Here is a 15,555-nt window from a genome sequence, read left to right on the forward strand (position 1 = left end):
GTCTGATGAGGGTGATAGGATGAAGCACTGTGGCACTAATGAATTGTAGATACTCACTGTGCAGGAAGCAGATTGGCATGCTCAGATAGAGGAACCCACAGCTTGGCCATAGTGCAATATTTGGTTTAGTGCAGAAAACCCTCCCATTTTATTGCATTTTCATTGATTTTTTTAAAAACATATATTAATAACTGGAGCACAAGTAGGCAATAAAACTCTTTTCAAAGCTTTCTCACTTGTTTGGCTTAACTAAATAAATGTTTATTTTTAATTTTGTTTTAGCACAAAATAGAACTTATTATCCAGTGGCCCTTAAGTATGTAAAACTCCTAACGTGTAATTTAGTGATTTAGTTTTCATCTTTTTACATTAAAGTGTTGTTAAGATGTATACTTGCACCATTAATCTTCTTTATCCTTGATTACTTTTGTTCTGCATAATCAGTTTAGCTGGAGGTTTGAGAAAACATCTGTGGTAGTAGGATCAGAATCGATTTTTGGGGGGAAGCAACAATGCATAGAAATGGAATCATATATTTGAAGCTCGTTGCAGAAAGGATATAATTGATGATAAGGAAAATATAAGAAAGATATGCTTCTCTTAACTTTTCTTGAGAAGCAGAACTTGACCTGGAAAATTATACTTGTGTAATATCCTAAAAATATTATTTTAGACTCTGTGTTACACATTCTCTCTTATGTTAGAGATTTTTTTGTCCCTTTAACATGAAGATCTTCATTAAAAAGCCCCTGTAGGATGGCAGTTGTGAATGAAGTTTCCCTTTCTGGAACTCTGTCTTCCCAAGTTTTCCACTACAAGCAGAAAACTCCTTCACTTCAAGCTACTTCTTTTACTTGGATCAGAGAAACCTAGAAACCATCGCCACAGTTGCAATCTCCAGGTCGGTAATTGCTCAGGAAAATGAGCCGTCCAGGGTGTTCGCCTCTGGGCTCAACAAGTCGCTATTGCCAACAGAGGCAGCTGATTCAAAATTATAACCTCTTGGGGAGGTGGTTGCAAGCCATGATAAACACTGCAGATGAGCAAAGGTAAAGGATTAGTGCGGTCTTACTGGGATGTTTCAGCCCTTTCTTTTCCAAAGCAAAAGGAGCAGCTGAGGAACACAGTAAGACATAACTTGTGTATCTTTGTTAACACTTTATTTTTTAGATGGATTGCTTTACAGAGATTAATTTCACCTTTTTTTTTGCAGGTGGTATTAAAACTCATGGATTTCATTTTTGTAATTATAACCTGTTGATGGTTGGTCAGGTTTCCATTGTAGGAGTGATTCTCTTAATAATGACACTTCATATTGTTTGTCTAAGTACAGGTATTATTGCATTTGTATTCATCCAGTCATCTCTTACCTTTGTGGACTATAGTCAAGACAGTATCCTGGCATGCCATCAGAATGGCACAATAATATTAAAGTATTTAAATTTTAATAATGTTTGGAAAAATTTCTGATGGTAACACTTAAGAATTTATTTTCCTTTCTCTTTTCTATATTCTTTATTTTCTTTTTCTTATTTTTTTTTTTCTCTGACTAACTTTTTTCAACAAAAATTGTTACACTTAAGAATTTGCAGAAAGGCAATTTTATAGCAGACCCTCAGGTCAGACTTACATTTCAGTCACCCTCAGGAGGCATATGCCAGAGTGATATAATATATGACTATAGATACAGATTATATAGATATAGATAGATATAGACATAATGCACCCAAGTGTTGCCTTTATCCCAGACCAGTCTGATAATGTTGTTCTTGTTATTAATGCTGTTATTGAGGAGACCTGTTGCCTATGGTGAATAGATATAAATTAGCTGTGTCTTGTCAGAAGGAACTTGGGAAAACTTGCCTTGTTCCTGTCATTTACCGTAAGCATCCAGAGTTGTCCACAGTATAATGAATTGATACATCTCCAATCTAGTCCACTTCTGCTTTATGCTTTTATGAATGCAATACCAAAAAAAGGATAATAGAGAGCACAGAGCACATTGGTGATGTTCTCCATCTAAAGTAGGTGCTCTTGGGATTCCACCAAGCATTTATGTAAATTACCTTTCACAGAATGAGTTAGAAATTCCATTCCTAGAGTGACAGATTCTGGATTGCTTACTTTCCTTTTGACAAGAAGACTCAAATGCTCTCCCCTGTGCTGTCTGAAGTACAAAAAGGTGATCTGTAATAATCTCACTTAATTTTTGCTATAATTGCCAAGGAACTAAGGTTTACACTGACAGCAGAAAAGGAGAAGCAGATCCTTTCAGTGGACAACAAAGAAGGTTCTCATAATCAGTGTGAGATGCTTCTTCCTCAGATATTTCTTGAGGTTTTTGGGGTGAAAAGTTACCAAAAAAAATTAAATCTTTATTGCTTCAAAAGATGCATCCTGAGATAAGGCTTAAGGCAAATTTTCTTCCCATCCACTTAGGTGGTTTTCTAAAAGGGTCCTGTAATCTCTGTGTGCATTTCCAGATGAGATTTTTAAGCAGGCTGATGCCAGACTGACAGAGAGCTAGGGTCTTCAGGCTTCCCCCAGGAGCACAAAGGATAGTGTAGCTGTTACAGAGACACACACACACTTCAGCCTTGGATGAATATTTGTTAAAGGACACAGTGGACTGCATTAAGACCTGGTAGGCAGAAATGTGACTCTCCTGAAGATAGTGGAGTTTCACCACATTTTACTGTCCCTGAATATGATGAACCAAAATCCCAGAATACTAAATCTATGAGAATTTATTGCCTCCTTATAGGCTCTTTAAGATCTTCTGCTCTTCTGAAGCTAGATATTTTTCTGGCTGTTTAATTTCCGTGTCTTTATCAAAGAGGTCTTAATACACTATTTAACAATACCTCTATTAATGTGTTATGATACCTGGCTCAAGTATGTTTAAATGAATGTATTTTGATTTTATGCCTGCCGATTTTGCTCAGTAACAGCAGTTATTATTATCCCCAAAGCTCAGGGTCACCAGCTTGGGTACTCTTTATGCCATCCTAATGGTCTCTCAGGACTTCATGACAGTCTTTCTATTTCAGCAGCAGCTCCCTTTCTCATTTAGTCAAGACCTTCAGACCAGGCTGTTTCAGCGTAGTGACAGCTTCAAAGCTCCAAACCAATTCTTGTCAGGTGTTCCATGAGTCAGTCTGGGGTAGAGAAGAAGTCCTCACATCTGTTAAACCTCCACATGCCCCCTCTCAAGACATCACTATTATCACTACTTCAGTTGGAGCAATTTTAGAACCACTGAGGATGTCTATCTAATTCAAGAAAAAGCGAAGAGAAGATTCTGCATTTTGAAAATGCCAGGGTGGAAGGGGTAATTTAAGTGGAAGAATCTTACAATACTTCCAATTGTGTGGTAAGAACAGATCTCATGCATCAAGGCCTGACAATCCCAGTAGTGTAAAAAAAATGAGGAAAAGGGAGGAAGAGAAAGAAAAACACCGAGTACTGACAGAAAGATCAAATCGATAGTGGAAAAGGGAAGCAAATATTTTATGGTTTTATATTATAGCTTATAAATACTCATAAAGAACAACAGTCAAAATGTGTGATGTTGTTTTTCTTTGACATAAATGTTTCCTTTCTTTCTGAACCATAACCATGTTCCCAGTGTGATGTCTGACCCATGGATATTTAATTCTCTTTATGCAGCTCTGGTTAGGAAGGAAGAACACCTGCTTGGTTCCTCAGAGCAGCAAGCTGGCACATGGCTCTAAATAGGAAATTTAAAATAAAAATCTTTTTTATCTCAAGTCAACTGGCTCCAGCAGAACTTAGTAACTTCCTAAGTCAGAAATCGCCAGAAGCATTAGAATCCTGTGGTCATCTGACATAGTCATCTTTCCTCTCTTCTCCACTACATATTGTGTGCAAAAGGGATATGAAAACAAAGAAGCAGGCCCCAAAGTACTATAGGGAAGTCCTTTCTACCAGGCATCATGTGAATATCCAATATCTGGGTCTTCTTGGACACAGAATATTTGAGCCTAAATTATTTCTTGGGTAAAATTTCACTGACTTCACAAAAAGGATCTGAACTTGAGGAACTTATAAATTTCACTATAATTCTAACACAGGGAAAGAAAATGCTTCAATGCTATAGTTTCTCATCCTGTGACTTGTATGAGGGACTTTAGGAAATTCAGACATGGGGAATATATCCAGAATGTTTCATTTCTGATCTCAGAAACTGTTAATCAAAATTAAAATTGAATGATTTCACTATGTCTGACTCATTCTTCACCTTCAGGGACATATGCTAAGACAATATTCCAAAAGAATCTTCATTGTGCAAACTTGACATCTCGTTCTTCAAGGATGCATTGATTTTTAATGCTTGACTTTCATTTCTAAGCTAGTAATTGTGTTGTCTTTAACGCTGTGACTTGTCTAAGGAATTAAGCCAAAACCATCTGGAACCCATTCCGAGTGTACTTGGATAAAGGTGGTACTTTGCTAATGAATACCATTTAAGGTACTTAAATGTACCTTTGTACTTATTATATATTGTGATGCACATAGATTACACAGATTATTGTTACAGGAAACAAACCCAGCAACAATTAGTGAAAAACCCCAGAGATCAGTCATCTTGAGAACTAAATGTCTTGGGCAAGGAGTTTATTTGAACTGATTTGTTTTTCAGACATTACAAATGGATGTAAACAAGCTGAATATCACACTGCTTCGGCTATTTCGCCAAGGAGTGGCAGCAGCACTGGGACTGTTACCTCAGCAGGTTCATATCAACAGACTCATTGTAAGTACCAAAAGACTGTGGGTATTAAAGTGTACCTCTTTATTTAAATTCACTTAAATTTATTTACCTGTCACTATGGAAGAGTGCAATTAAATAGGACAGAAAAATACTTATTATTCCATTTCTTAAACTGCACTACAGAAAAATAGATCCCCATTACAAAATTATTTAAATTTTCCTTTGAAAACACACTATTCTCATCTAAGCCAGATAAACCTCTTTTTTGCCCTATTCATAAGCAGATTGCTTATCTCTTAGTTTTCATTCCAATGCAGTTCTTTTTCATGTTCACTCCTTATCCATGTTTTGTTTCTCAAAGGTTGAATATTGTTCAAAAAATACACGTGATTCATCTTTTCAAAGGCATCTTCACAATTTAGCCTCAGACTTCCCATAAGTAAATTAAATGTCATCTACAGTATTAATATTCACGCTTTGATATTCTTCTATAATGATCTGTCCTCAGAAATTGTAGACTACGGTATCCTATTGGCAAAAGATGGCAATAAATTTGCTTCTAGCAAAAAAAGATTTTTTTTTAATCAACTGTAATTGTATGCATACTTAACACTGTTGTCTTTTTATGGCAATTTTACCATGAAGCAAGAAAACACAACATCATGTGTACATTGCTAGCCTTCAATTCACTTGCAGAGGGAAGAAGAGAGATTTTATTCTATGTGCAGGTTGAATATTAGGGAGGAAAACTGACAGGTTCAGCATAAAAGGATTTTGTGCCTTGAAAGCTTGATAGGATTGTATACATCAAAAAGGATTATAAAACTCCTTCAAGTAATGTCTCTCTGAGAAAAGATCTTGCAAAAAATACAGTGAGAAAGATCAATAGGAATGCACTGCAGCCCTTTTAATATTCTTCAAGAATCTCACTCATTGGTGACAAGCGGTGCTGAATGTAATTTGTCCCCTGCATTGACCAGAATGGAAGGTTTAAAGACATATTCAGAGAAAAGCACAATTAAATGAGAAATGTTTTGGAGTCTGAAATGCGTATTTCAACACACTGAATCACCTAGTAGCTTTCTTACTATGCTCTTTAAAAATTACGTAAATAAACAGAAGAAATACGCTGTTTATTTTCCTACTGGCTCCACTGCTTTTTGCTTTCTCCTCTCATTTATGATTTAAGGAAAGAGATAATATCATTTTGCACCTGCATATAGCCCAGAATACAGTAAGTACTATTATTTAATTAGTCTTTTCAACACCTGTAAAAGTTCTTCTATGAGTCAATATTTCAGCGATACAAGAAAGTAAGCAAACTTTTCCCCTATTTGCTCTAAAAATCACACACAGTCAAAGTTCACAAGGAAGACAAATACTTCTCAGGAGACATTAGTCACACTTTTCATCCTTCTAACATGAGACAATTTCTTTCACACAGAGTGCTGGCAAGCAAGCAGAGCACATCAAAATTCATCTTGCCTTGTTTCAGTGTAGTCCAAACTAGTCATCTAGGCTCCCTGTAAAAGCAGTAGAGAGGATGGTAACTGTAGGAGAAGAGGCATTGAGATCCATTCTGATTATATTAGGATGGATTAAATAATTCTTTAGAGATGCCAGTCCCTCTCTGCTGACTTTTGGAGGCAGACAACTGAAGTGAGGTGGGGTGACTCACTCCCAAGTGAGCGGCTCTCAGAAGTGATGGGAGTCTGGAAGCCAGGATGTGGATGGGCACAGGGGAAGCAGACAGCCTGCTAACCTCTTACATGTAACAGCACACTGTGTTCCAGTAAATATTAACTTGGTATTTCCAGTGTCTCCTTAACCTTTCCAGTACATCCTTCTCCCATAAAGATCCTTTAATGGGATAGAGAAACTCATAAACTGGGGAGGCTCAAAACACTGGGAATGCTGCATACCCACTGAGCCTTGCCTGGTGCCTTTGACCTGCGTGCAGCAGCAGTCCCCATCAGAGACTGAGTACAAGCACAGCCTCAAATCAGTTTCTTCAGCACCCACTGGTAGTCAGTGTCCTTACCATTCTTATTGAGCAGATGGACAAGCAGCACATTTGAGAGCACAGAGGACAGATTTAGGGCAAACATGTTTGAGTTATTTTCTGTGCAGCTCTGTTTCGAATGCAAGCAGTATTTTATGCTCTATTTTGAATGCAAGGTATTTTAAGAATAGTAAAACATGTCTTTTTCTTCACTTCAGTAGAGCTAATGATTCACATTCAAGGTGATGGGAAGGAGGCTGGGGAAATCCGGATTATCCCAGTTTGAACTGATCTCTCCCATCCCATAACGATGAATAGCAAATATCCAGAGTGGTGAGGTTCTTGCCTGCCCAGGCAGCAATGCAGGGAGCAGCACCATGCCTACCTTATGTGTGTGGAATCCCCCAGATCTAGACTCTCCTCCACGGTGTAAGCTACACTGGCCATAGCCCTGGAGAGCCAGGGTTCCCACATCCTGTTTGGACATCAGAGCTGTCTCATGTGCTGTTCAAGTCTATCACAACAGAGATACTCTCTTTCCTTTTGCTACCTTGAAACAGAGTAGGCATCACTGACATTTCTAATACAGAACCTCTTAGGCTGACAGGACTGCATGAAAGACACCAAGCCAAGAATTAATAGGTAGGGGACTGGACATTCTCAGATTACCCATTAAGTGTTAACAAAACTTCCTTGGTCCTTTAATTTTGTTGGACCATACTAAGTTGCACTGTAGTCAACTAAAAGGACTTTATTGTGGTATGTGTCTGCAGTGTTGACAAGGGGCTGGAAAGTAATGTCCAGATATCACAGCATTATGCTAAGCATTCCTATTTCAGCTCAGCTCAGGTGAACTATCTGCTAAAATCCCTGCTGGCACATTGCCATTGACCCCATCCCATGGGTCCTCCTATCTTATAACACTATGTTATATTGATTGCTTAATGATGCTAGACTCAGGAAAGGTCTACCTCATCAATATCGATTGAGACAAAGCACACATGCCCACGTATAGGACTTGCATTTTCATCCACAGTCTGCTGGGATTTACAGATAGGCAAAAGGTATGCTGTCCTCACAGAGCAGGTTGCAACTTTTATATTCCATGCTTTTATCTTTGGAATTACAGTTGCAATCTACACACAGAAGAGATTATCTAATGTCAGATGCCTCCTATGATTTTGCTTTTTTTTTTTCCCTAGGCAAAGAAGAACTGTGTGGAACTGTTTGTGTCTCCACTGAACAGTAAGCCAGGAATTTCTGAGGCACTCCCATCTGAAGAAGTGCTGCGTTCCCTTAATATCAACATTTTGCATCAGAGTTTATCCCAGTTTGGAATAACAGAGGTCTCCCCTGAGGTTGGTTATCAATTTTCTAACCTGTATCATTTAGATACAGATTAGGCACTTACATCATTGGAAGTTTTCTGGCTGAGGCTCTCAAGCATGAGGCAGAAAATGTATTGGCTAAGATAGCATCACTACTATAAGGCAATTGTCATAGAATCCTAGAATAGCCTGGCTTGGAAAGGACTTTAAAGATCACCTAGTTCCAACCCTTCTGCCATGGACTATTGCACCTTTCACTAGACCAGATTGCTCAGAGCCTCATCCAACCAGCTCTGTTAAAGTACTTTAATAATGCTTTATTAGGCTATTTACTCTTTAATAATCAGGGTCTTCCTTGCACAGATGAGCTACCATTGAAGTCACAGTTTAGATCCTAAGAAGGCACTAATTGCCTTAAAGGAAGTGGACATAAGGAATTCTGGTCTATTAATATGGATAGGAAGCTATAACAATTTCAGTAGAGAGATAAATGAAATGCAGATGTTAGGTGTCACCATTATTACCCATGTAATTTTTGTCTGACATGATTTTGAAAAACTAAATCTGTACATTACACACATGCTTCTTTCTATTTTCAGGATTGGCAAGAGATTTAATTTCTTTATGTGGTCCAAAAAGAGGGTAAAAATGAAACTGGTAGCTATTATTTGTATGACTTCATCCATTTTTGGAAAAAAAAAAAACCCAAAACATTTCAAAGCAGAGATTACATTGTCATCTCCACAGGTTATCTGAGACATTATCAGTGAGATGGACATCTAATTCTGGGCAGATCATTTACAAACTGTGCCCAGGAAATGAAAGAAAGCAAAAGCCTTAAGGGTAAAAAGCCAGTGAACTCATGGACATGGCCACATTACACTGCATTTTATTTAATGTGTTACCTGAAGCCCTTATGTACATATAATGACCCTCAGAATACAGTTCGTGGCCAAACTCCTTCAATCATGTTGTCAAGAAACAAGATTTTCAGTGGAAACTGCCAACTTGGCAGAGGAAGTGTCCATGTCCAAAAAAGTGGGGAAAAAATTAAATACATTCATGTGGTATGTCTCCCTCTATAGGTAAAAAGTTCTTAGGTTTTTTTTATATCCAAAGCCATGTTTGAGACATTGCTGTTTGAGCTGCTGGGCTGTTATGCCTACCTATATTTCTACTGGTTAGAAATTGTTTTGCTCATTATAAGTATTCTAAGAATCTAGATGTCTTTGTTACAAAAAAATGAAATATAAAACAAGGCCAGTTCATGTTCTACTACAGCAAAATTCAGATTCTTAAGTTTTAGCTGTTCTAATACAAAACATAGCAAAGCAGTGGTTTTCAAATGTCAAATCAAGTCTATATCATCCGTTAGCAACCTGAGTGAAGCTTCATTTAGGTCAGAATTTCCTTTGTATCTGAAGCACGAGTCTGATGGTTGCGATAGAGGCAATTATCTATTCCTAGGACTTCAGTTCCAAATAACACTTCAGGTAGACATGGGGCAAGAACTTATATGAATAATAGATGAATGGTGAAATGTCATCAAGCTATGATGAGATGTTTGAAAAAAAAACAAGCACTGAACTCAAGAGCTCATCTTGAGTTAGATACATTTCAATAATCTGGAGTGCTCAGATATTTGTATTTTCTTCCTGGAAAAAAAAGTGGATAAATAATTTAGAACAGGATTATTAGAATGAAGGCTGTGCAGTCTCTAACTCCTAATACTGTTGGAGAAACAAGAGATATTTCAGTTGATAGCAGATTATATGGCTAAGGCACTGATCCTGAAAAATAATGCAGCTTTACACTAATAGGTATTCCTTATGGATGCCAATAAATAGTTTACACGTGTGAGACTACACAGAAAACAACATCTAAAAACCAGCAACCTACAATCTTTGTATCTCTTGGTAAAAGTGTGAATGCTTCACAACCATATTGTATGTGCATTATCAGTGTATCTGTGCACAAAGGAAGCTTACTCTCATCTTTCTAGGTGGGTGGCTGACACAGAGGTGTTAGGGCTGGAATTTGTCTCCTTTTTCAGCTGTATTTCAGTAAGAGCTGCCTAAGGCTTGAAAGTCTGCTGGCTCTCTCTCTGGTAAACGCGAAGAGATGTTTACATCTCTGCCTGTTTTACAGGCAGTTCATCCCATCTGTGAGACACCTCTCCTGAAATTGCTTGGTTGACCCTTTTTAACAAGGTTTAGTGTAAACTAGACCTCCAGAGGGTCAATGCTGTGGAAGATTAGCCTGTCCAAAGAAATTTTACCAAGATTATGTAGGAAAACCCACATGGAAAACTGCTCTGCTCAAAGTCTCAGCCCATACTATACCATAAACAGCAAAAATCCCACTGGATGTCAGTACCTGGAACTACATTTCCATTCCTTACAGAAATAATTTGCATGTTCAGATCTGCTGATCCACTGATCACTGGTTGATCTATTTTCAAGTGAATTGCCTGTCTCAAAATTATACCCCAGTCTCTTATTCTGCAGTAGCTGAAAGAGCAGTTCCCCTGTATGTCTTTGCTGTGGGAGCCATTAGAGTACCTTACTGCCTGGCATAGAATGAGATATGTACCAGTGGGAATGTGTAAATTTAAAGGAGTCCTTGCCATTTCAGAGGTCCAGGACAATGTCTATACCTTTCATATCTTTTTGATTTTCCAATGGCTTATTGTAATTGTAGCATTTGCTCTTTTATTGTGGCTTAAAGTTTGTGTCTGAGGTGGAATTTCAGATTGAGTTCTGCTCCATGGGATGTACCACAGTCAGGACCAGACTTCACCAGAGCAAAATTGGTGCTTGATGGTAGGACTAAATTTGATGACTTAGGCAGTCTGTGTTATTATGGTGTGGGAATCCTGGCTTCCTAATGTCTTTAAGTTGCTTGGATTAAAATATAATACTACTGGATTTCAGAATTTACTAGAAGAAAACTTGAAGTGGTTTTGAATGACAAAAATAACTGAAGTTACAGTAAATAAAATAAGGGTTACTATGTTTTGAGAGCTAAGCTAACTGCCAGCTGGTATATCACTGACGGAGAAATTTCCAGAGTTCATACCAATATTATTGCAATCCCAAAATGTAGCATTACAGCCTCCTTGCACAAAGAGGTTGCCTTTGAAGTATGTGATATTAACATATTAGAGAAGAAATCAAAGGAAGCTATCATGCACTTAAAGTATACAGAAACTGTAAGTGGTTGTAAGGACAAGTGATCAAAACCAGTATCTTGGAAATTACAACAGCCTGGACTGACAGAGGCACCTGGGAACAAAGCAGAGCACAAGCACATGTTCCTGTGATCAGGCAAGGCAGCTGTAGTGTAACATCTGCCCAGCTGCACCCAGAGCACCCAATAGGAGCAGAAGCCCTGCAGGCTGCCAGTGTGGATGTGGAATCACAGCACTTCATCACACATGTGCCTAAGGTAGAGCTTTTGGGGAGACTTTGTCATGGATGACATGGTTAAGTGGTTATTATCCAGTGTCCTGGGAGCCTGAGAGCTCACACACATTCCTACGTGTTTTCACTGGGGGTGGAAGTGATTTCTTGGCAGCTTTCCTAATGTGCCTTTGCTAACATAGTTAAAATAGCAGAAAAAACAAAGCTATTCAGTGTGAACTTCCATGAACTCTTTTTGATCTTGAGTTCTACCCCCAGCTCCCTGTAAGCTTTCCGCTGAGCTCAAAACTACAACTTGCTATGCTTTCATTAGTGTTCCAGCCCAAGGGACTAATTGGGGTTAACTGACCCAATTTGCAAATTCACCTGTTTTCTACTGAAAATATGCCTTTTCTGGCAGGCCCTGATCCTACAGCAGAATCTTTCAGTCACAGATTTTACAGTGACTACTTCAGGTCAATGTCTGTCTTACTATTATCAAAAGCTGGCTGCTCATTTTACTTGCTTGTAGAAATATTCCACTATTTTTCCATAATAAGACCAGAAAAGCCAGGGTGGACTTTTAGTGTCTTTTTTAAAAAAAAGGTTTAGAAAAATTGTTTAGAAAAAACACATTTGTTCCAGTTCAGCAGATATCCTTGTGTGCAGGCACTCCTCAGTAAGGTTAGAGATTGAATGGCATTGTAAGAATACATTGATTCTTCTGCACATTGAATCATGATGTATTCAAACAATTTAAATTAACCTGGCTCATTCTGCCTGAAAAACTCGCCTTGTTGGAGTCTTGTTAGGGAATGGAAATACTAGGAAATTATGCCTTCCTCCCTGTTTGCTCTAGGATCTGATCCTCCCTGAGCTACTGGAATTCCCTTGCCACTCCATCTGCACTGATATTCCCCCACCTTTATTAGCTGCAGATCTTTGCAAATTAGTCTGAATATATCCTCCAGCCTATTCCTCAAAAACTATCTGAAGGACAAGAATCTTCTTGTTTTTGCATTGCATTTGGCCATCCTATTAGCTTTTTTCCTGGGCGTCAGCAATTTGTAGTGAGCGTGGCAGTTGCTATCCCTCTTATCAGTTTTCCCAGACAAAGGAACAAAGTTCTGAATGAGCAGCGTTGACGTTTTCAAAAAGCAATTCCTTATCTTGGGTGTGAGACGACTCAGTTACTGGAGGTCACAGCTTCATCTGTCATTAGTAAGCAGCTTAAGCAATGATTTTACTCTCCACCCATTAGATCTGTGAGAGAGATTTCCTTGAGTAGGTGAAGGTACTACTGAAGTGTTTCAGAATGGTGTGTCAAGTAAGTTTAAGTTGTGGTATACGTTTTTTACCCTTTTTACAGCATTTGTTAATATTCTTTCAACATTTTTGTTAGAAAGACAAATCAGGCAAACACGTGTCCTGAACACACATAGCACCAGACAGACATCATAGAGATTCGTTCTCTGAAAGTCTTTTATTCTCTTCATTCTGTTATGTATATGAAATCTGTTATAAAATATTTTAAAAGTTTTATGACATTAATTAATTAAAGTTTATTTAAGTCTCTCATCCACTATGACTGAAAATCCTATTAGCTTTTCATTTACTTTTTAGTGTATTTGTCCTTTCAGTAAAGAGATATTAAACCACCCCATTTTCTCACAAAAGATCAGCACAGCCATTCTCCTTTAGCTCCTGCTTTTTATCTAAATTTCGTCCTGAGAGATATGAAACACCGGAAGGCCATCAGGTAACCCACTCAGGGTCAAACTTTGAGTTATAGCTAATAGGCCACAGCTGCAGCTGCTGCTGTCACCATGGGATTCCCATGGAGCCCAACAGGAGCAGTCTTGGATGTGGAGCAGCTGCAGGATTGGGCTCTGAGCCAGTATTGGGACCCAAGTCCTGTGCCATGAGCACAGCAGAATGGCCTTGCTGTGCTGAGGTGGCAGATTGCAGAGAAAGCTGTACCCCTCTACAGTGGCAGCAGTATTTAAAAATGTCTAGGAACAATTTTTTCAGAAATATTTGGCAAGCTTCTCTTTGAAAGCCCTGGGTTTTAAGTTGCTCATTAAACATCAAACTGACACTTCATAAGCCTTTTTAAACTGTCAATACCTGCAACATTTTAAAGCCCAGACCATGAAATGATGCATGATTACACACACAAATATACTAATTTTACAAGATTGGTTTCTGTAGTTGTCCTGAAGGATTTCCATTCTGGTCCCCAGAATTATTACTTCCAAAGAAAACTCTTTATTATGCTTTCAGTCCTCAACTCCCAGTGAGCGTCTGTAAATTAGCCATGCTACCAAATTCCTCTCTAAAATGTTTGCATTTTGTGGCAATTGTATCTGTGAATTGTCTTGCGTTGTCCTGACTTTTCTCAAAACAAGCAGCACATAATGGAGGACCATGAAAGTTATATCAGGTTCCAGCACCCAGCAGTTTTGTCATCTTGTTCTCCTGCTCAGGCCATGATCTCCCACTCCTCAGGAAGCTTTCCCACATTAATTCATCATCATCCAGACTTTCTGTGTTTGGGAGGCTGAAGAGGCTTGGTTTTGGGAGGCTTTGCCTTTTTGGAAGACAAAGTTGGCTTGGTACATTAGCTGTGCAAAAAACCAGGCTAATGGGTGGCTAAGCAGACCCTGGGGCATAATGTACCCATGTACAGTGTTGGAGCATCCCTGCAGTTATGCAGGCCCATTGAACAGCCGCTCATCTTGGCATGGAGGAGCTCTTTCCTCTGTGGTAAACTGCCAGTCCTCTTACACAGCATCCCCAGAGAGGAAAAAAGGCCGCATTGGGATGGGAAGACAACTTAGTTGCTAAACAAGAGGTTTATTTAAAGCCATTAGAGAACTTCAGCGAGAGAGAAACATGAAGACCTTGACCATTTACAGTGGAAACCAGAATTTTATAAAGTTGGCTTTACTTAGTCTGAGAACTCTACTGAAAAGACACAATTAAGAAAATGAAAGCAACTAGCTGAAAATTGGAAGGGCAATGTCTACTGAACTGTGGTCTCAGAAACATCAGGCAACATACTTTAAATAATACACTGCAGTTAGACGGAGGGTACATGTACTTTGTTTCTGCTACAAAATCTCTATTTGAAAACATTGTGAAATTTTGGTAATTTAATAGTCCAACCAAGTCCCAGTACTGCAGTAAAGACAAAAATAAATGCTTTTACAATCATTATTATTTCATAATCCCCAGGAGTTCCCCAGGAGTTCTGGAAATTTTAGTGTGCACAGCTGTTTCAGAAATGTTCTATCAGCAGGAAACCAAAGATAGTGAGATAATCAGAATTATAGATAGATAGATAATGAGACTATTTTCAGCAAAATAAGTATGTGTAATATAGAGGTGACAATGTGAGGGCTTCCAGGCTCATGAAGGCAAGCCAGCAAGTCGCTGCTCTTTGCTCCGTGTCAGGTGTAAATTTTGGGAAGGCTGGCATGTGGATGCTGGGGCTGCAGATAAGCACTGGGGAGAAAGAGATAGGGCAAGCGCTTCCCAAAGGCCGTGAGGGGGCTCAGCCCTTTGACCTGATGAGCCAGGTGGTTTCCAAGCAAGGCACTGGGTATTGTTTGCTTTACCTTCAAGCAGGCTGTGAGAGCTGGTGGAGAATTCTCTCAGACGGCCCTAGATGCCCGTGCAGAGCTGAGAGCTGGCCCTGCTCCATGGCCTGGGTGTGGGCAGGGGGTGCCAAGAGCAGCGTTCAAAGTCATGCCATGTGCTGTGGAATTTCAACGCTGACAAAGCTGAGGAGAATGATTAATGCCAAATGAGAGCTATTTAATCTGCACATGCCACTCTATAACCTTTTTTCTCTTTCTGTTTCATTGCTTAAAAAAGAAAAATGTTTTGCAAGGCCAGCATGAAGCAGACAAAATCTGGAGCAAAGAAGGATTTTATGCAGTTGTCATATTTCTCAGCATCTTTGTCATTCTAGTGACTTGTTTAATGGTAAGTTTCCCTTTTACCTTTATTTTGTTTTGTACTTAATGCTTTTCATAGTCTGAAGGATAGGGTCACACATTCTTTACATGAAGGGTGTTTTCTCAA

The 15,555-nt window shown here is 38.8% G+C and overlaps 1 protein-coding gene across 1 annotated transcript in view; it reads left to right on the top strand.

The window, feature by feature from the left end:
* Window positions 1-15,555, top strand: part of LOC131592089 (receptor-type tyrosine-protein phosphatase R-like) — a 211,443-nt gene that overhangs the window by 137,440 nt on the left and 58,448 nt on the right. Inside the window, exons 4-6 of the mRNA XM_058863366.1 lie at window positions 4,664-4,777; window positions 7,940-8,095; window positions 15,346-15,456. Of these exons, the coding sequence (XP_058719349.1) occupies window positions 4,664-4,777; window positions 7,940-8,095; window positions 15,346-15,456 (381 nt within the window). The remainder of the gene's footprint in view (window positions 1-4,663; window positions 4,778-7,939; window positions 8,096-15,345; window positions 15,457-15,555) is intronic.

Source organism: Poecile atricapillus, chromosome W (genome assembly GCF_030490865.1).
Source record: "Poecile atricapillus isolate bPoeAtr1 chromosome W, bPoeAtr1.hap1, whole genome shotgun sequence".
Classification (NCBI taxonomy): Eukaryota; Metazoa; Chordata; class Aves; order Passeriformes; family Paridae; genus Poecile; species Poecile atricapillus.